This window comes from Mobula hypostoma, chromosome 13 (assembly GCF_963921235.1).
Source record: "Mobula hypostoma chromosome 13, sMobHyp1.1, whole genome shotgun sequence".
Classification (NCBI taxonomy): Eukaryota; Metazoa; Chordata; class Chondrichthyes; order Myliobatiformes; family Myliobatidae; genus Mobula; species Mobula hypostoma.
The window spans coordinates 2,198,142-2,218,967 of NC_086109.1; the positions used below are offsets into that span (position 1 = coordinate 2,198,142).

General features: G+C 45.0%; 1 protein-coding gene and 1 pseudogene across 1 annotated transcript in view; one reads left to right on the forward strand and one right to left on the reverse strand.

Annotated features, from left to right (window-relative positions):
* Positions 1 to 8,187, reverse strand: part of LOC134355365 (uncharacterized) — a 45,202-nt gene extending 37,015 nt beyond the window's left edge. Inside the window, exon 1 of the mRNA XM_063065145.1 lies at positions 7,893 to 8,187. Coding sequence (XP_062921215.1) covers positions 7,893 to 7,938 — 46 coding nt within the window. The 5' untranslated portion in view covers positions 7,939 to 8,187. The remainder of the gene's footprint in view (positions 1 to 7,892) is intronic.
* LOC134355362 (AP-1 complex subunit beta-1-like) lies at positions 7,964 to 15,162 on the forward strand (annotated as a pseudogene).
* Positions 15,163 to 20,826: the final 5,664 nt, after the last annotated feature.

Genomic DNA, 20,826 nt, shown 5'->3' on the forward strand with positions numbered 1-20,826 from the left:
TTCTACCAAAGTACATGACCATACACTTCCCGATACTATTCTATCTGCCACTTCTTAGCCCATTCTCCTAATCTTAGTCTTTCTGTAGCCACTCTACTTCATTACAACTACCTGCACCTCCACCTATTTTCATATCGTCTGCAAACTTTGCAAAAAAAGCCATCACTTCCATCATCCAAATCATTGACATATAATCAAAAAAGAATCTGTCCCAACCCCATGGAACTCTAGTCACTGACAGCTAAAAAGAAAAGGTTCCCCTTATTCTCACTCTTTGCCTACTGTCAATCAGCCACTGCATGGTAGAATCTTTTCTGTATTACCATGGGCTCATAGCTTGTTAAGCAGCCTCATATGTGGCACCTTGTCAAAGGCTTTCTGAAAATCCAAGTATACAACATTCTCCTTTATCTATCCTGCTTGTTACTTCTTCAAAGAATTCCAACAGGTCTGTCAGGCAAGATTTTCCCCTGAGGAAACAATGCTATGGCCTACCTTATCATGTGCCCATAATTTCATTTCCTCTGCCTCTCTCCCTTCTTGAAGAGTGGAGTTACATTTGCAATTTTTCAGTCCTCTGGAACCATTCCAGAATCCAGTGATTCTTGAAAGCTCAGAATTAATGCCTCCACAATTCTTCAGTCACCACTTTCAGATCACTGGAGTGTACACCATCTGGTTCAGTTGACTTATCTACAGTTTCCCAAGAACCTTCTCTCTAGTAATGGTAACTTTACCCAATTCATGATCTCTGACACCTGGAACTTCCACCATACTGCTAGTGTCTTCCACAGTGAAAATAGATGCAAAATACTTATTCAGTTTGTCCATTATTTCCTTGTCCACCATTACTACCTCTCCAGCAGTTTTCCAGCGGTCCGATATCCACTCTCACTTCTCTTTCACACTTTATGAATCTGAAGAAACTTTTGGTATCCTCTCTAATATTATTACCTAGCTTATTTTTCTATTTCATCTTTACCTTCTTAATGACATTTTTAGTTGTCTTCTGTTGGGTTTTTAAAAGCTTCCCAATCCTCCAACTTCCTACTAATCTTTGCTCTATTATATGCCTTCTTTTTGGCTTTTATGTTGGCTTTGACTTCCCTTGTTAACCACAATTGTATCATCTTGCCTTTAGATTACTTATTCCTCTTTGGGATGTATACATCCTGTGTCTTCTGAATTGCTCCAGAAATTCCAGCTATTGCCGCTCTGCCAGTGTTCTTTTCCAATCAATTCTGGACAACTCCTCTCTCATGCCTCTGTAAATCAATTTACTCCACTGTAAAACTGATATATCTGACTTTAGTTTCTCCTTCTCAAAGTTCAGGGTGAATTCAATCACTTGCTCCAAAGGGCTCTTTTACCTTAAGCTCTCTCTTCAATTCCAGTTCATTACACAACACCTCACGCTTATCTGCATTAAATTCCATCTGCCATTTTTCAGCCCAGTTTTCCAGCTGGTCCAAATCCCACTGCAAACCACGATAGCCTTCCTCGCTGTCCGTACACATCCAATCTTGATGTCATCCATTAATTTGCTGATCCAGTTTAGATACAACACTGAGTCATGTCTTCTGCAGAAATTCTCTGATGACTCAGCAATAGTTGGGTGTATAAAGGGAGGATGGGAGGATGAATAGAAGGCCCTGATGGAGGACTTTGTCAAACGGTGCAAGCTGAATCATCTGCAGCTCAACATCAGTAAAACAAAGGACATGGCGATGGACTTTAGGAAGAGTAAGCCTCCATTCCTCCCTGTTACTATTGATGGTGAGGACTTACAAGTACCTGGGGGCGCCCCTGGATGACAGACCTGAGTGTAGCACCAACACAGAGGCTATGTACAAGAAGGGCCAGAGTCACCTCTACTTCTTGAGCAGGCCTCTCCATCACATGTTCTACCAGTCTGTGGTCACTAGTACAATCTTCAATGCAGTGATGTGCTGGGGCAATGGCATCAACAGGAGTGATGCCAACAGGCACAATAAACTGATTAGAAATACTGGCTTTGTTATTGGAATCTAACTGGACACCCTACAGGCTGGAATATAACAAAGGACCCTATGGAAAATCCTGGAAATTCTAGACAATATTTTTCACCCTCTGCATGCTGCCTTGGCTGAACAGAGGAGTACTTTTAGTAATAGACTAAGACAACTGTGCAGCTCCAAAGAATGTTATATGAAGTCATTCTTACCCTTGGCCATTAGGCCCTATAATGAATCAATCTACAGCAGGGGAAGTGATGATTCCCCTCCTGTTAATCTGTTGAGGTAACTTATTTTTTATTCTTTCTTACTTCTCTTCTAATATTTGTATATCTGTGCACTTGTAATGCTATTGCAATTTCCTTTGGGTTCGATAAAGTATCTATCTAACCACTTTATCGTTCAGATTGTTGATACAGGTGACAAACAACAAAGGACCTAGCACCGATCCCTGCGGCACTCCACAAGTTACAAGTCTCCAGTCAGAGAGGCAACCATCTACTACCACATTCTGGCTTCTCCCACAAAGCCAATGTCTTAAACAATTTACTACCTCAGCTTGAATGCCAAACGACTGAACCAACTTCTTGACCAGCCTCCATTGTGAGACCTTGTCAAATGAGTAACCCTGAATTTGATTCTGATCGCTCTGATCAACAGACTCCACCCTAGGTCCCTGCACAGAGAACTTCACTGGGAATCTCCCCTCCTACCAGATGGCACAACAGATCACTGGGGCACATATCATTGGCAGACAAGGAGAAGGAAGTGTAGAGTGCAGGAGCAGGCCATATAAGAACTGCTTCCACACATCACAGAATGGTGAAGAGGGTACCTCCAAGGAACGGCTCACATTGTGTGGGATCGGTTCCTCTTTCAATACTTTTATTAATATTATATAAATTGCATGAATACAAATACAAAATTCATAAGGATACAAGTAATACGAATTACATTACATTTAAATCACAGTATCAAAAAGGTAGGTGGCAAGGCAGAGGGGAGGAGTGGCACTGTCGGTAAAAAAGATGAAATTAAACCCATAGCGCTGAGTGATGATAGGATCAGAAGATGTAGAATCTTTGTGGGTTAAGTATAGGGCGTAGAATAGCAATCAGCATGAGGGTACAAAAGGCATGTGAGAAACACTGCCCTTCTCATGTGCTTTTTCTCCCAGAAGATAGAAAAGGAACATGAGAAAGGCAATGTTACAATGATCGTGGAAGACTTCCACAAGAGTAGACTGGGGAAAATCAGGGGGGCAGAAGACTCCCGGAAAACAAATTTCTGGCTTTCCACAGCGACATAAGGTAGATTGCACAAGGGAAAAGGTATGTCTAGGTCAGGATATTGCGTAAAGAGGTAGACTATCAGGGAGCTAAAGGAGATAAAACCCTTAGTAGGCAGTGATCACAATCTGATAGACTTCACCATGCAGCTTCAGGGAAACTGAAATCTAATGTAATGGTATTAGTTATCGAGTCATTCAGCACAGATGGGGGCACTTTGATCCAACTGGTTCAAGCCAACCAAAATGCCTCATCCCAACTGTCATGTTTGGCCCTTAACCTTTTAAACCTTTCCAATCCATGTACCCGTCCAACTAACTTTTAAAAGTTGCTATTTTATCTGCCTCAATCACTTTCTCTGGCAGCTGATTCCACATCAATACTTCGCATCGTGTATATAAATTGCCCCTTGAGTGTCTCTTCAATCACTCCCCTCACCATTTAAACTTATGCCTCGAGTTCTTGATTCTCCGGAAGTGAGAAAAAAAAGACAATGTATTCACCCTATCAATGCCCCTCATGATTTCATACACCTCTATGAAATCTCTCTGTCTCCTATGCACTAAGTAAAGTTCTAACCTGTCCAACATCTCCTTGTGATGAACAAGGATAACCACAGATGCATAAGAAAGTAGTGGCCAGAGTTGACTGGAAGGGGTCCCAGTACGGAAGAGAGTGCAGCAGCAATGACAGGGGTTTCTGGGAGAAAGCAGAATTTCATCCCAAGGAAGAAGGACACCAAGGGGAGGATGAGGAAATGGTCGCTGACAAGGGAGTGTCACCGGCAGAATAAAAGCAAAAGAGAAGGCATACAATATGGCAAAGATTTCTGGGAAGCCAGAGGTTTGGGAAAAGGGAAAAAATCTAACTGAGGACAACCTAAGTAGCTGTAAGAGAGTAGAAGATGAAATACCACAGTAGACAATAAAATAAGATTCCAAAAGGTTATTTTTTGGGGGGGTATATAAAGGTTAAGAAAGAGGCAAGAGAGGACACTGGATTACACCCTATCCTAGTTATATGCGGGGGATATGTTTCTCGCAGTCAACGCATAATGTGAAATCGCATAATATGAATAATTATTTAAATGGAGAAAATAGGGATGCATTCCAGAGGGCTTCCTAAATATGTTTTATGTGAAATTTATTCACATTTTCATACCAACACGACACAAAAGCAGTACCACAAGACAACATTTGTATTATATTTCATCAATTTAAGGTAATATTCAATGTAATAAATCATAGAAAGTTAACATCCTAGGGTGTACAGTACTCACCAAAGGTGGCAGGTGAGTTCGCTCTGGGAGATGAGTGGTTGTTGTGGTGTCAGGCAGCTTTACATGGATAAGGTGGATGGTTGTGGTCGTCAGGATCATATCAAGCACAGCAAGGTGTGAAGGAAGACTCACAGAACTCTTAGAACTGTGGGCAGCAGGAAATGACACCGATTTGAAGAAAGTGGTGAGGGTTGTATGCTTGGCAGCATTTCATTTTTCAGCATAAATTTGCTTGTAGGGAAGAAGGGTTGACGGCAGGCACCTCCAGTCTCCCAGATAAACGCAGCTGCACCAGGTGTACCAACTGCAGGTCTTGAATGTATTAAGGAATTGGAACTGCAGCTCAATGACCTTCGACTTATGCTGGCATTTATAGCGAGAGGATTCGAGTACAGGAGCAGGGAGGTACTACTGCAGTTGTACAAGGCCTTGGTGAGACCACACCTGGAGTATTGTGTGCAGTTTTGGTCCCCTAATCTGAGGAAAGACATCTTTGCCATAGAGGGAGTACAAAGAAGGTTCACCAGATTGATTCCTGGGATGGCAGGTCTTTCATATGAAGAAAGACTGGATGAACTGGGCTTGTACTCGTTGGAATTTAGAAGATTGAGGGGGGATCTGATTGAAACGTATAAGATCCTAAAGGGATTGGACAGGCTAGATGCAGGAAGATTGTTCCCGATGTTGGGGAGGTCTAGAACGAGGGGTCACAGTTTGAGGATAGAGGGGAAGCCTTTTAGGACCGAGGTTAGGAAAAACTTCTTCACACAGAGAGTGGTGAATCTGTGGAATTCTCTGCCACAGCAAACTGTTGAGGCCAGTTCATTAGCTATGTTTAAAAGGAAGTTAGATATGGCCCTTGTGGCTACAGGGGTCAGGGGGTATGGAGGGAAGGCTGGGTTCTGAGTTGGATGATCAGCCATGATCATAATAAATGGCGGTGCAGGCTCGAAGGGCCGAATGGCCTACTCCTGCACCTATTTTCTATGTTTCTATGTTTCTATGACTCATCCAGGAGAATGAGGAGGTGATGAACAGGAGTGACAGGGAGGTAGTCACCTCAAGGTTGCAAGAGACAGGTAACAGGGCGACTGTCAGCAGAAGAAGCCAAAGTGAACACAGTGCAGAGGACACCTGTGGCCATTCTGCTCAATATTAAGTATCTAACTTTAGATACTCTTAAGGAGAATGGCCTACTAGGCAGAAACCACTGGGTGTCGGTGTCTAGCACTGAATCTGGTGCTTTGGTTCAAAAGAGCAGAGAGGTGAAAAGGCCTGCCTTTTGCTGATCGGTCGCCTCTCAACTCAGAGAAACTGTCACAAAACTCTGCCTTTGAAATCTCGATCGCCGCCCTGATTACAAAGTAGCTCTTTTCACGCACCCTTGGTGTGGATTGTCTAACTCAGAGAGAAATGGCTTGAAGCTCTGCTTTTTAAATCTCGACTGCGGACCTGACTGAAAGGTAGCTCTTTTTCTGCAATGCCTCTTGCTGACTGGTTGCTCCTGAAATCAGAGAAACTGCTGCGAAGCTCTGCATTTGAAATTTCAGTTGTCACCCTAAGTAGCTCCTTTTCATGCACCCCTGGTGCATTTCTGCAATTGCTTCAGACAGATGGTGGTAAATCTGTGGAGGTCTGTGGTGTTCTTTAAGTAAGAGATCCTGATTGGCAAGGGGTTGCGAATTGCAGTGTGAAGACAGGAGAAACGTAATTGAATGACAAAGCAAACTCGACAGACCAAATGGCCTAATTCTGCTCCTGAAACTTATGCATTTTTGTGATGTTCTCCCTAATCGATATTACATCTCTCGTTCCTCTCTTACCTATACCATGATCGTACCCGTAGCATCTGTACCCTGGAACACTGAGCTGCCAGTCAGCCAGGTAACCTTAATATCACAATCCTGTGCAGTGTGCACCATCTGAAAAATCTACTGTAGTCACTCACCCAAGCTACTGTGACAGGACCTTGCAAACCTGTCACCTCTCCCACCAGGAAGGATACAGGAGAACACCACTACCTGCAGGTTCCCCTCCATATCCCACAGCCTCCCTGGCCAAACCATCTCCTTCTCCCTGCTGTGTGGAGTTCTCCCCCTCACTGTAGTCTACAGAAACAATTCTTGCACCACCTACAGGGCTTCTTCACCCTGTCCCCTCATTTGACTCCTCATCCAGTAAAGATGCCTACCTCCCTTTGCAACTCGATCTTTAACCTCCTGACTAGCAGACCACAATCAGTAAGGAAAGTATCTATCTATCGAAAGCTAGTGACATCCACAGCACGATTATTCTCAGAATGTTTGCACCATCTGCAACACTTCTCTCCAACCCTATAGTTAGGTGTAAATTATTTCTGTCATCATTAGATTACTCATGGAGGAAGAGAGAGTGAAAGGGAAAAGAGGAGGATAGAGACTGAGTTTATAGAGAGAAACACAGAGCTCTCTGAACACTTCAGAGAGGGGCGAGTCTGATAATCCAAGGCTTCTCAGCAAAAATGAGGTGGTGGGGAGGGGATGCTTTGCGTCTGTTTCTACTAGTGGTCTGGCAGACCCAGAGAATGAGGCGGGGTGGGGGGGCGGAAGGGGAGGATGCTTTGAGTCTCATAGTCATATTGATACTTTATTGATCCTGGGGGAAATTGGTTTTCGTTACAGTTGCACCATAAATAATAAATAGCAATAGAACCATAAATAGTTAAATAGTAATAAGTAAATCATGCCAGTAAATTATGAAATAAGTCCAGGACCAGCCTATTGGCTCAGGGTGTCTGACCCACCAAGGAAGGAATTGTAAAGTTTGATGGTCACAGGCAGGAATGACTTCCTATGACTCGCTGTGTCGCATCTCGGTGGAATGAGTCTCTGGCTGAATGTACTCCTGTGTCCACCCAATACATTATGTAGTGGATGGGAGACATTGACCAAGATGGCATGCAACTTAGACAGCATCCTCTTTTGAGACACCACCGTGAGAGAGTCCAGTTCCATCCCCACAACATCACTGGCCTTACGAATGAGTCTGTTTGTCGTAGTAGTCTAGCAGACCCAGAGAATGCCACGACGGGCAGAAAAGTCTTCCGCCTGCAGTGAACACCCGACGCACTGACTGCTCCACAAGCAGAGCCCATCACCGAAACTAAACCTCGGAAATGGTGGCGAGAAAATGAGCCTGAGATTGTCGGAGCTCGGGCTGCGGAAGGAAAGGCCGAGGTCAATCACTCCTCTCTCGGATCACACACAGCGCGTTGAAAGGCTCACCGCGGTCACTCCCTCCCTCGCCGCTGTACGACCTGCTCTCTAACCACTACAGTACCGGTGACCTTACCCACACAGGCGACCCAGACGGCCACAGAGAGCAGGGACGAAACCATCCTGGCGAGAGACAGCACCGCACCTGCCGGCCTTCGGGCGATTCGGATTCTCGGAGGCTATCGAGAGAAAACGACGGGAAGGGTTTCCGGTTATGGGTTACAGCCGGCGAGCGCTTTCGGAAAGGCAGGAATTTAGTGAGTCTGCGCCGTCACTGCCCGCAGCCCGTCCTTATTGTTCACCCGGTCTCTTCCCTCATGCCGGAGTGTGGCTTGGCACTTGTTGACGGAGAGAGCGTGGGGAAGGTTCGGGAATTGCGCCCGGTAATGGCGGACAAGGTGATGGGGGGGTGTTGAGGGAGAGAGAGTGGGGAAGGTTCTGGAATTGATGGGGGGGGGGTGTTGAGGGAAAGAGAGTGGGGAAGGTTCTGGAATTGCTGGGGGGGTGTCGCGCGGGTCCGGTAATGGCGGACAAGGTGATGGGGGGGTGGTTCAGGAAAAGAGAGTGGGGAAGGTTCGGGAATTGCGCCCGATAATGGCGGACAAGGTGATGGGGGGGGTGGTTGAGGGAAAGAGAGTGGGGAAGGTTCTGGAATTGATGGGGGGGGTGTTGAGGGAAAGAGAGTGGGGAAGGTTCTGGAATTGATGGGGGGGTGTTGAGGGAAAGAGAGTGGGGAAGGTTCTGGAATTGATGGGGGGGTGTTGAGGGAAAGAGAGTGGGGAAGGTTCTGGAATTGGGGGGGTGTTGAGGGAAAGAGAGTGGGGAAGGTTCTGGAATTGATGGGGGGGGTGTTGAGGGAAAGAGAGTGGGGAAGGTTCTGGAATTGCTGTGGGGGGGTCGCGCGGGTCCGGTAATGGCGGACAAGGTGATGGGGGGAGGTAGATAGTGGGGAAGGAGCGGGATAGGGATTTGGGACCGGGTTAGGCAGCTGGGGAGAAATAAAAGTAAATGAGGAGATAGTGAGGGGACGGATGAATGAAAACTGAGACAAAGGGAATGAAAGAATAAGAAATGACAGTGGAGAGAGCTCTGAAAGTGAGGAAGATGAACAAGTTCAGAGAGAAGGTAAACACGAGGAATTCTGCAGATGCTGGAAATTCAAGCAACACACATCAAAGTTGCTGGAGAACGCAGCAGGCCAGGCAGCATCTCTAGGGAGAGGTACAGTCGACGTTTTGGGACGAGACCCTTGTCAGGACTAACTGAGCTAGCTCTAGCTAGTCCTTAATGACGATGAAGTTTAAGGATGTTGGGGAAGTAAGACGTGATTCTTGGACTGTTGTAAATAATGGGTTAAAAAACTTAAGTGCCTCCCTACATGTCTTAGTGAACAAATTCTGTTGCTTTCGCTGAAGAATATGCCCGCAGTTTGTTTAGATTAATAGCTTGCTTGATTAATAGCCTGTAGCTGCATTTTCAAGGTGACATGTTCATGCCACCAGGTTGGAGGCTACCCAGACAGAATATAAGGTGTTGTTCCTCCAACCTGAGTGTGGCTTCATCTTTACAGTAGAGGAGGCCATGGATAGACATATCAGAATGGGAATGGGATGTGGAATTAAAATGTGCGGCCACTGGGAGATACTGCTTTCTCTGGCCGACAGAGCGTAGGTGTTCAGCGAAATGATCTCCCAGCCTGCGTTGGGTCACGCCAATATATAGAAAGCCGCATCGGGAGCACTGGACGCAGTATATGACCCCAGCCGACTCACAGGTGAGGTATCACCTCACCTGGAAGGACTGTCTGGGGCCCTGAATGGTAGTGAGGGAGAAGGTGTAAGGGCATGTCTAGCACTTGTTCCGGTTACAAGGATAAGTGCCAGGAGGGAGACCAGTGGGGAGGGATGGGGGGGATTGAATGGACCAGGGAGTTGTGAAGGGAGCGATCCCTGCAGAAAGCATGGAGAGGGGAGGGAAAGATGTGCTTAGTGGTGGGATCCCGTTGGAGGTGGCAGAAGTTATGGAGAATTATATGTTGGACCCGGAGGCTGGTGGGGTTGTAGTTGAGGACAAGGGGAACCCTATTCCTAGTGGGGTGGCGGGAGGATGGAGTGATAGCAGATGTGCGTGAATTGGGGGAGATGCGTTTGAGAACAGAGTTGATGGTGGAGGAAAGGAAGCCCCTTTCTTTCAAAAAGGAGGACATCTCCTTCGTCCTGGAATGAAAAGCCTCATCCTGAGAGCAGATGCGGCGGAGACGGAGGAATTGCGAGAAGGGGATGGCATTTTTGCAAGAGACAGGGTGAGAAGAGGAATAGTCCAGATAACTGAGAGAGTCAGTATTATAGTAGACATCAGTAGATAAGCTGTCTCCAGAGATACACACAGAAGGATGTAGAAAGGGGAGGGAGGTGTCGGAAATGGACCAGGTAAACTTGAGGGCAGGGTGAAAGTTGAAGGCAAAGTTAATGAAGTCAACAAGCTCAGCATGCGTGCAGGAAGCAGCACCAATATAGTCGTTGATGTAGCAAAGGAAAAGTGTCTCCCAGATACCAGAATAGGTTTTGGATTCTAGACCTAACCAGTTCCCCTCTACCACCACTCTGCTCCGTCTAGCGGAATTTGTCCTTACTCTTAATAATTTCTCCTTTGGCTCCTCCCACTTCCTCCAAACTAAAGGTGTAGCTATGGGCACCCGTATGGGTCCTAGCTATGCCTGACTTTTTGTTGGCTTTGTGGAACAATCTATGTTACAAACCTATTCTGGTATCTGTCCCCCACTTTTCCTTCGCTACATCGACGACTACATTGGTGTTGCTTCCTGCACGCATGCTGAGCTCGTTGACTTCATTAACCTTGCCTCCAACTTTCACCCTGCCCTCAAGTTTACCTGGTCCATTTCCGACACCTCCCTCCCCTTTCTAGATCTTTTTGTCTCTATCTCTGGAGACAGCTTATCTACTGATCTCTACTATAAGCCTACTGACTCTCACAGCTATCTGGACTATTCCTCTTCCCACCCTGTCTCTTGCAAAAATGCCATCCCCTTCTTGCAATTCTTCACCGCATCTGCTCTCAGGATGAGGCTTTAAATTCCAGGTCAAAGGAGACGTCCTCCTTTTTAAAGAAAGGGGCTTCCCTTCCTCCACCATCAACTCTGCTCTCAAACGTATCTCCCCCATTTCACGCACATCTGCTCTCACTCCATCCTCCCACCACCCCACTAGGAATAGGGTTCCCATTGTCCTCACCTACCACCCCACTGGCCTCTGAGTCCAACATATAATTCTCCGTAACTTCAGCCACCTCCAACGGGATCCCACCACTAAGCACATCTTCCCCCCCCCCCCACTCTCTGCTTTCTGCAAGGATTGCTCCCTTCGTGACTCCCTGATCCATTCCTCCCCACTGATCTCTCTCCTGGAACTTATCCTTGTAAGCGGAACAAGTGCTGCATATGCCCTGACACTTCCTCCCTCACTACCATTCAGGGCCCCAGACAGTCCTTTAAGGTGAGGCGACACTTCACCTGTGAGTCGGCTGGGGTGATATACTGCGTCCGGTGCTCCCGATGCTGCCTTCTATATATTGGCGAGAGCTGACACAGACTGGGAGATCATTTCGCTGAACACCTACGCTCTGTCGGCCAGAGAAAGCAGGATCTCCCAGTGGCCACACATTTTAATTCCACGTCCCATTCCCATTCTGATATGTCTGTCCACGGCCTCTTCTATTGTAAAGATTAAGCCACACTCAGGTTGGAAGAACAACACCTTATATTCCGTCTGGGTAGCCTCCAACCTGGTGGCATGAACATTGACTAATCAAACTTCCGCTAATGCCCCACTTCCCCCTCATACCCCATCCGTCATTTATTTATTTATATACACCCATTCTTTTTCTCTCTCTTTTCTCCCTCTGACCCTCTCAGTATACCCCTTGCCCATCCTCAGGGCTTCCCCCCACTTTCTTTCTCCCTAGGCCTCCTGTCCCATGATCCTCTCATATCCCTTTTGCCAATCAACTGTCCAGCTCTTGGCTCCATCCCTCCCCCTCTTGTCTTCTCCTATCATTTTGGATCTCGCCCTCCCCCTCCCGCTTTCAAATCTCTTACTAGCTCTTCTGTCAGTTAGTCCTGACGAAGGGTCTCGGCCTGAAACATCGACTGTACTTCTTGATGCTGCCTGACCTGCTTTTATGTGTGTTGCTGAGAAGGGGATGCCTTGTGTTTCTGGAACTACCCCCTTGCCTGGTGGACCTCTTTCTTGTTTACAACTTGATTTTATAGAATTACCTAGAGTGCATTGTTATAAGTATTTCTTAGTGATAGTAGATGTATTTAGCAGATGGATTGAAGCTGTTCCTACAATTAATAATGCCGCCTGGACTGTTGTGAAAATATTGCTAAAAGAAATAATTCCTTGCAATGGACTTCCGGAAATGATAAGCATGGACAATAGACCGTATCTTGTTGCCAAAATAAATGAGGAAATTTGCAAGGAGTTAGCTATAAAACAACAGTTCCACTGCACCCATCATCCGAAAGCAGCCGGCATAGTGGAATGAGCCAATGGTACCTTGAAAGATAAGTTGGCCAAACTTACACAAGAAACTGGATTTATCTGGTTGAAGGTTTTACCCTTAGCCCTATTCCATATGAAAATCACGCCATCAAGTAAGACGGGGTTATCACCTGCAGAAATTATCTACGGGAAGCCTATGAGAACCCCATAGGACCCCGACCTTGTTTGCTGCTCCTCCCTGAGAGCTTACTTGCAACATTGGATATGCATACCTTGGGGGAGGAGATGGGAAAATATTTATGCAAATTAACTAAAACTTTCTAAAGCTTGCATTTACAGGTACAACAGGCCTATCGGGAAGAAGAAACCCAGCCGAAAGGTGACTTCCCCACAAGTGAGCCTGGAGATTTTGTCCTGATCAAGAATTAGGATCCAGGGAAACTCGGACTTCGGTGGAGAGGACCACACTCGCCATGACTGATTCTAAATATCTCGCAACAACCAAGAAAGGAGAAATCTTCGAAGTCAAAGCAGAATTCAATAGTGACAAGCAGGAGAAAAAGAAAGAAGCAGTGAAGAAAGTGAGTACGTCAATGACTGGTGGCAAAGATGTCAGTGCCCTCTTTCCTGATGTCATAAACTATATGCAGACAGATGATTTGGAGTTGAAGAAACTGGTGTACCTCTGTCTAATGAACTATGCAAAGAGCCAACCAGATATGGCAATTATGGCTGTCAACGCTTTTGTTAAGGACTATGAAGATCCCAGTCCATTTATCAGAGTGTTAGCTGTGAGAACAATAGGCTGCATCCGTGTGGATAAAATTACTGAGTATTTGTGTGAGCCCCTGCGGAAAATGTCTAAAGGATGAAGACCCTTATGTACGAAAAACTGCTGCTGTCTGTGAAGCCACGCTACATGACATCAATGCACAGCTGGTAGAAGATCAGGGATTTCTGGACATTCTAAAGGATCTGATATCTGACTCTAATCCAATGGTCATTGCGAATGCTGTGGCTGCTCTGTCGGAGATCGCAGAACCTCATCCAAACAGCAACTTGTTGGACTTCAACTTTCAGACAATCGACAAGCTTTTAACAGCCTTAAATGAATGTACTGAATAGGGCCAGATATCTATCCTTGATTGTTTGGCCATTTATAGCCTAAGGGATGACTGAGAAGCTCAAAGCATCTGTGAGCATGTGACGTCACGTTTATCTCACGCCAACTCAGTTGTTGTCCTGTTGGCTGTAAAGGTTCTGATGAAATTCATGGAAATGCTTTCAAAGGACTTGGATTACTATGGCACTTTGTTGAAGAAACTGGCTCCCCCACTGGTAACGCTGTTGTCTGCAGAACCAGAACTCCAGTATATTGCCCTCCGGAACATCAACCTCATTGTACAGAAAAGTTCTGAGATTCTTAAGCACAAAACATAGGTTTTCTTTGTAAAGATATATGTGAAACTGGAAAAACTGGATATTGTGATTCGACTGGCTTCTCAAGCCAACATTGCACAGGTTTTGGCAGAATTGAAGGAGTATGCCACTGAAATAGATGTTGACTTTGTATGAAAAGCTGTGCGTGCAATTGGATGATGTGCAATTAAAGATGAGCAATCAGCAGAACGCTGCATGAGTACGCTACTTGACTTCATTCAGACAAAAGCAAACTACGTCGTCCAAGAAGCTATTGTAGTAATAAAGGACATTTTCCGTAAATACCCAAACAAGTATAAAAGTGTTATTGCAACACTTTGTGAAAATCTGGACTCATTGGATGAACCAGAAACAAGAGCAGCGATGATATGGATAGTTGGAGAGTATGCCGAAAGAACTGACAATGCTGATGAGCTATGAGAGAGCTTCCTGGAAGGATTCCATGATGAGAGCATACAGGTTCAACTGCAACTTTTGACTACTATTGTAAAACTATTTAAAAAAAAACGACTTGAGATACAAGAGCTGGTGCAGCAAGTTCTAAGCTTGGCGACACAGGACTCTGACAACCTTGACTTGAAAGACCGCGGTTATATATACTGGCGTCTACATTCCACAGATCCAGTGGCAGCAAAAGAAGTTGTATTGGCAGAAAAACCTCTAATTGCAGAAGAAACTGACCTTACTGAGCCAATGCTCCTGGATGAATTAATCTGCTATATTCGAACACTGGCCCCTGTGTACCATAAGCCACCCAGTGCATTTGTGGAGGGGCACTCTCGGAGGATACAAGTTTAAGGATGTTGGGGAAGTAAGACATGATTCTTGGACTCTTGTAAATAATGGGTTAAAAAAACTTAAGTGCCTCCCTACGTGTGTTAATGAACAAACTCTGTTGCTTTCACTGAAGAATATGCCTGCAGTTTGTTTAGATTAATAGCTTGCTTGATTAATGGCCTGTAGCTGCCTTTTCAAGGTGACATGAGGGCTGGAATTACTCAGAGCTCACATAGGTCATGCCTTATTGTTTTGCTCCACTGACTTAAGTCTTTTCTTTGGAGAGGGTCAATGATAAAGCCATCTGTCTGTAATTAAGTCGGGGGCCTAGCGACAGGAATGACTGATATGGGGTGGACAATGTATCTATTTGTAATTAAACTCTGATTTAGTGGACTCTCTTATCAAAGTAACTGGATTTCGCTCTAACTGACTTGGCATATCATTGTAACTGAGTGTTCTTTGCTCATTCTATAAATTGTAGTATTTCTGTTTTTTAAATCAGAAGCTCATTGAGCTGCCAGAGGGACAGAGAGATAAACTCTGTCTCTTTGATGTCCAGCTTCAATTTTTTCACACCGGCTGAGCTTGAACAATAAACTGGTGAAGAGGTTAAAGCTAATAACTGTGTGGTGTGATTATTGGTCCGGCAACCTTTTTAAGTTAACAATAATGGCAACCTTTTGGTAAGATGTGTGAATGAGGAACAACTTGAGAAAGCACTCAAGCGAAAAGAGATAAGCAAATGCAAAGTGGAAGACACAGGGAGGGTGGGAGCACAAAATGGCGGTGGATGTAAAGGAGTGATCATGGGGATAACAATGAGTATAAATATGGAGGAGTTAGAGGAATATTAAAGGAGGAAAAGTAATGAATGTTCAAAGACTGAAAACAACAAAGGAGGGAGTGAAAAAGAAAAGTGGAACAGTATTGAATGAATCTGAAGAAGAAAGAGTGCCGAGGAAGGTGTTCCTGGTTTTCATGAGTTACCCAGTAAGGGTGTATGTGCCAAAGCCATTGAGGTGCTATAATTGTCAAAGGTTTGGACACATAGCTAAAAACTGTAAAAGGCAGAGGAGATGTGCTAGATGTGGGGGTGATCATGAAAATGGAAAGTGTGGAATAGGAGTGCAACCAAAATGCTGCAATTGTAGAGATATTGTGACATGTAGTGGGTGTGAGGTTATGAGATGGGAGAATAAAATTCAAGAAATAAGAGTGAAAAGAAAGATCACTTATGCAGAAGCTGTAAGAATGTCAAGAGAACAGAATAATGCACCTAATGAACAGGGAGCAATAGGAACGCAAGAGATGCAACAAAGAACAAATGACAGGATTTATGTAGACAAAAATGCTCTATTAACATTCATTGCAGGAGTGATTAATAGTACGGCTGAGGTAAAGTCAAAAAGTGACAAAATCCAGCTGGTGGTCAAAGCAGCAGTGAACCACTTAGGGTTAGTAGTAGGACTGACATGGGAAGAAGTGAGGGAGAACCTCACTAATCAGTCAAGCCAGGAAGTGTCATAGGTTGGTTAATACTAATTATGGTGATTCTTTTGCAATGGAATGCAAGGAGCTTACTGGCCAATAGCCAAGAGTTCAAGCTCTTTATTAAAGAAATGGTTGTAAAACCGGATGCAGTGTGTATTCAGGAAACGTGGTTGAAACCAACTTTAGACTTCGTGGTATATGGGTATACAATAATAAGGAAAGATAGAAATCTAGGGGGAGGAGGGGGTTGTGCTATGTTAATCAAGCAAGGTATACCATATAGGGTACTGGAAAAAGGAGAAGATCAGGAGAAGTGGCGGAAGTGTGGGAGAGAGGGGAGGAAGTGGTTATAATTAACTACTACAATCCATGTAAAAGGTTGGATTTGGACAGCCTATTAAGAATACAAGGACAAAACAGACATAAAGTAGTGTGGTGTGCAGATTTCAATGCTCACAGCACAATATGGGGGGATTGGATTACAGATTCAAAAGGAAAGGTAATTGAAGATTTGATGGAAGAGAGGGATTTGGTGTGTATGAATGATGGTAGAGGAACACGGATATACATAACAACAGGAGTGGAGTCAGTATTAGATATACATCAGTGTCTAATACCTTGGCTGGAGTTAGTAACTGGGGTGTTTGGACTGCTTCAGCAGTAGGCAGTGATCACTACACAGTTTTATGTTCAGTGGGTGAAAGAGTTGAAGTAAGACCAGGTGGTGGAATCCCAAAGTGGGTGTTTAGAAAAGCAGATTGGGGTAAGTTCCAGAAGTTGAGTGAAGAAGCATTGACAAGGATTGACATTTCTGGAAATATAGATGAATTAAACAGTCAGGTGACTTCAGCAATTATGGCCGCAGAAGGATCTATACCCATGAGTAAAAATAGGAAGAATAGAAAACTGGTACCGTGGTGGACAGAGGAATGTTGTCAGGCTGTAAAAAAAAACAGAAATAGAGAATTCAGGCTAGTTAAAAGAACCCATCATATGCAGCATTTGATTCAATATAAGAAGGCACAGGCAGTGGTGAGAAGAACTATACGTCAAGCTAAAAGGGCAAGTTGGAGGAGTTTTTGCTACAAAATAGGAAGAACAACACCTGTGGGAGAGGTATGGGGAATGATTAAGAGAATGGGAGGAGATGGAAGGGAATGGGAATATCCAGCAATGATACCTGAGGAGGAAACCGCAGTCTCCTGTAGGGATAAGGCTGAGATCATCCCAAGTTGTTCGTACAGATACACAGTTCAGAAAATTTGTCTGAAGAAGGGAGAAGGAGAAGAGAAAGAACAATGAGTCAACAACCAGGTGTGTTAAACAGGAGGGAAGAAACTGATGATATAATTGATGATCCATTTACATTGGCAGAAATGGTGAGAGCACTAAAGAGATTGAGACCAACCTCCCCAGGGAAAGATCTGATATGCTACAAAATCTAGTAGAAGCAGCGCTCTTGAAGTTGCTGCATTTTTATAACAGAGTGTGGGAGGAGGGAAGATTACCAAGTGCATGGAAAGAAGCAGTAGTAATTCCAATAAGGAAACCTGGTAAGGATCCGTCAAAACCCACTAGCTATAGTCCAATAGTATTAACATCAAATATATGTAAGATAATGGAAAGGATGATAGCAGAAGGTTATTGTATGAGCTTGAGAAGAGGGGAATGCTGGCAAGTTATCAGAGTGGTTTTAGGAAGGGAAGGAATTCCATGGACTCAGTGATAAGGTTAGAGACTGAAATAAGAAAGGCCCAGGCAAATAAGGAGTCAGTAGTTGCCGTGTTTTTTGACATAGAAAAAGCCTATGATATGATGTGGAAGGAACGATTGTTAATCAAACTGCCCAAGATGGGGGTTGGTGGGAAGTTTTTAATTGGATTAAAGATTTTTGTTTGGTAGAAAAATTCAAGTTCGGATTGGATCAGAATTATCAAAACAGTACATAGTGGGAAATGGCACACCTGAAGGTAGTGTGATTAGCCCGTTACTTTTCATCATTATGATCAATGATGTCTTCACAAAGGTATCAGTGGATATAGGTAGGTCACTTTGCGGATGATGGGGCCTTGTGGAAAAGAGGCAGGAACATGGAGCATATAATCAGGAAACTACAAGGAGCAATTGATGAAGTGGTGGAGTGGGGTTATGATTGGGGATGTAGATTTTCAGTAGATAAAACTCAAACTGTATTTTTTACCAGGAAACAAATTGAGGTAGGGAAGAAGTTAAGGATGTATGGGATTGAATTAGAAAGGGTTGAATCATTTCAATTTCTGGAAGTTATATTTGATTCACGATTAACATTGGCAGACCATATCGGGAAAGTTGAGGAGAAATGTAAAAAAGTAATAAATGTGATGAGATATTTGACTGGGAGGGAATGGGGAGCAAGTTGTTCAGCGTTGGAGAGAATGTATGTGGTTTTAGTAAGATCTGTGTTGAACTATGGAAATATAGCATATGGATCAGCAGCTAGGTCTCTTATAAGGAAACTGGATGTGATTCAGGCTCAGGCTTTGAGAGTGTGCAGTGGGGCTTTCAAAACATCACCAGTATCAGCCCGAGAGGTAGAAGTGGGAGTAATGCATTTGGAACTAAAAAGGATGCAATTGATGGGCTAATTTGCAGGGGCACAGTGATTCTCTTGGATGATCTTAAAGGGAGACTCACTTACTGCAGGGAGATGCAGAACTGCTGTGTATTCTGTTTCACCGAGACCTGGCTCTCCCCTGCCACCCCTGACTGTTCCATCCGACCAGAAGGATTTTTCGATCCATCGGATGGACCGTACGGCATCTTCAGACAAGATGAGGGGAGATAGTGTCTACCTACTGATCAACACTGCGTGGTGCTCGGACACAGTGGCACTGACAATTTCCTCCAGCCCAGACCTGGAACACCTGTTGGTAAAGTGTCGTCCCTACTATCTGCCACGGGAATTCACCTCGGTCATACTGACAGCAGTCTACGTTCCCCCCCAGGCAGACGTGGAGTGTGCTTTGAACATACTGTACGCCAACATCAGTGAACTTGAGACCAGGTATCCGGAGGCTTTACTCATTACAGCCAGGGACTTTAACCAGGCCAACCTCAGAAAGGCACTGCCAAAGTTATACCAACATGTCTCCTGCCCCACTAGAGGCCCGAATATACTTGACCACTGCTACACAGCAGTCAAGGGAGCCTAAGGTTCCGTCCCACGACCTCACTTCAGAAAATCGGACCATCAGGCCGTACTCCTCCTCCCAGCTTACAAACAGAAACTGAAGCGGGAGGTCATGGTGTCAAAAGTAGTATCACATTGGATGGAGGAAATGGATGAGGTCCTCCATGACTGCTTTGAATCAGTGGACTGGTTAGTATTTAAGGACTCAATGAGTATGCCTCAGCTGTCACGGATTTTATTTGGAAATCCACGAGGGACTGTGTGTCTCGCAAGATGATCTGGGTATGCCCTAACCAGAAACCTTGGATGAATTATGAGGTCAAGTCGCTTTTAAAGACTAGAGCTGCGGCTTTTAGGTCTGGGGATACCAGTCGCGTCACGGAATCCAGGCATGAACTCCAGAAAGCCATTAAGGGCGCCAAGAGGCAATATTGAGCCAAGCTGGAAGCCCAGGCTAACCAGGGGGATGCCAGTAGACTATGGCAGGGTTTAAATGAGATCACTGGGCGCAGAGAAAAGGCTGGGAATATCAATAAGTGTGGCGCTTCTTTTCCTGACAAACTTAACGTATTCTACGCAAGATTCCAACAGAAGAGGAGCATCCCACTCCCTCCAGATGAACCGGACCTGGTGGCATCAAGATTCATCGTCACCGAGGAGGACGTTAGAAGGGCCTTCCTGAAGATAAATCCAAGGAAGGCGACAGGCCCAGATTGCGTCCCAGGATGGGTTCTCCAGGCCTGTCCAAGCGAGCTAGCTGGAGTGTTGGCTGACATCTTCAACTGCTCCTTGCTTCAGTCTAAGATCCCCTCGTGTTTTAAGAAGGCAACGATAATCCCAGTGCCAAAGAAGAGCAAGGTGGTATGCCTGAATGATTATTGACCTGTGGCTCTGACATCAATTGCTATGAAGTGCTTCGAGAGATTGGTTATGGCACACATCAACCACAGCCTACCTGTCAATGGCAGATGCCATCTCTCTGGCCCTATATTCCTCCTTAGAACACCTGGAGAATAAAGGCGCATGCATAAGGCTCCTTTTCATTGACTACAGCTCTGCCTTTACTACCATCAGTCCAAATAATCTGATTCCTAAGCTCCGGAACCTGGGCCTTAGCACTCAGATCTGCAACTGGATCTTCAACTTCCTCACAGACAGGACCCAGGCTGTAAAAATAGGGGACAAGCTCTCCTCTACAATCACTCTGAGCACCGGTGCCCCACAAGGCTGTGTACTCAGCCCCCTGCTGTACTCACTGTACACCAATGATTGTGTCGCCAAGTTTCCATTGAACTCAATATATAAATTTGCTGATGACACCACAATTGTAGGCTGTATCTCGGGTAATGATGAGTTTGAGTAGAGAGAGGAAATTAAGAACCTGGTGGCATGGTGCAAGGACAATAACCTATCTCTCAACGTCAGCAAGACGAAGGGATTGGTTGTTGACTTCAGAAGGAGTAGCAGACTGCATGACTCAATTTACATTGGTGGTGCGTAAGTGGAACAGGTCAAAAGCTTTTAAGTTCCTCGGGGTCAATATCACAAATGACCTGACTTCGTCCAACCAAGCAGAGTTCACTGCCAAGAAGGCCCACCAGTGCCTT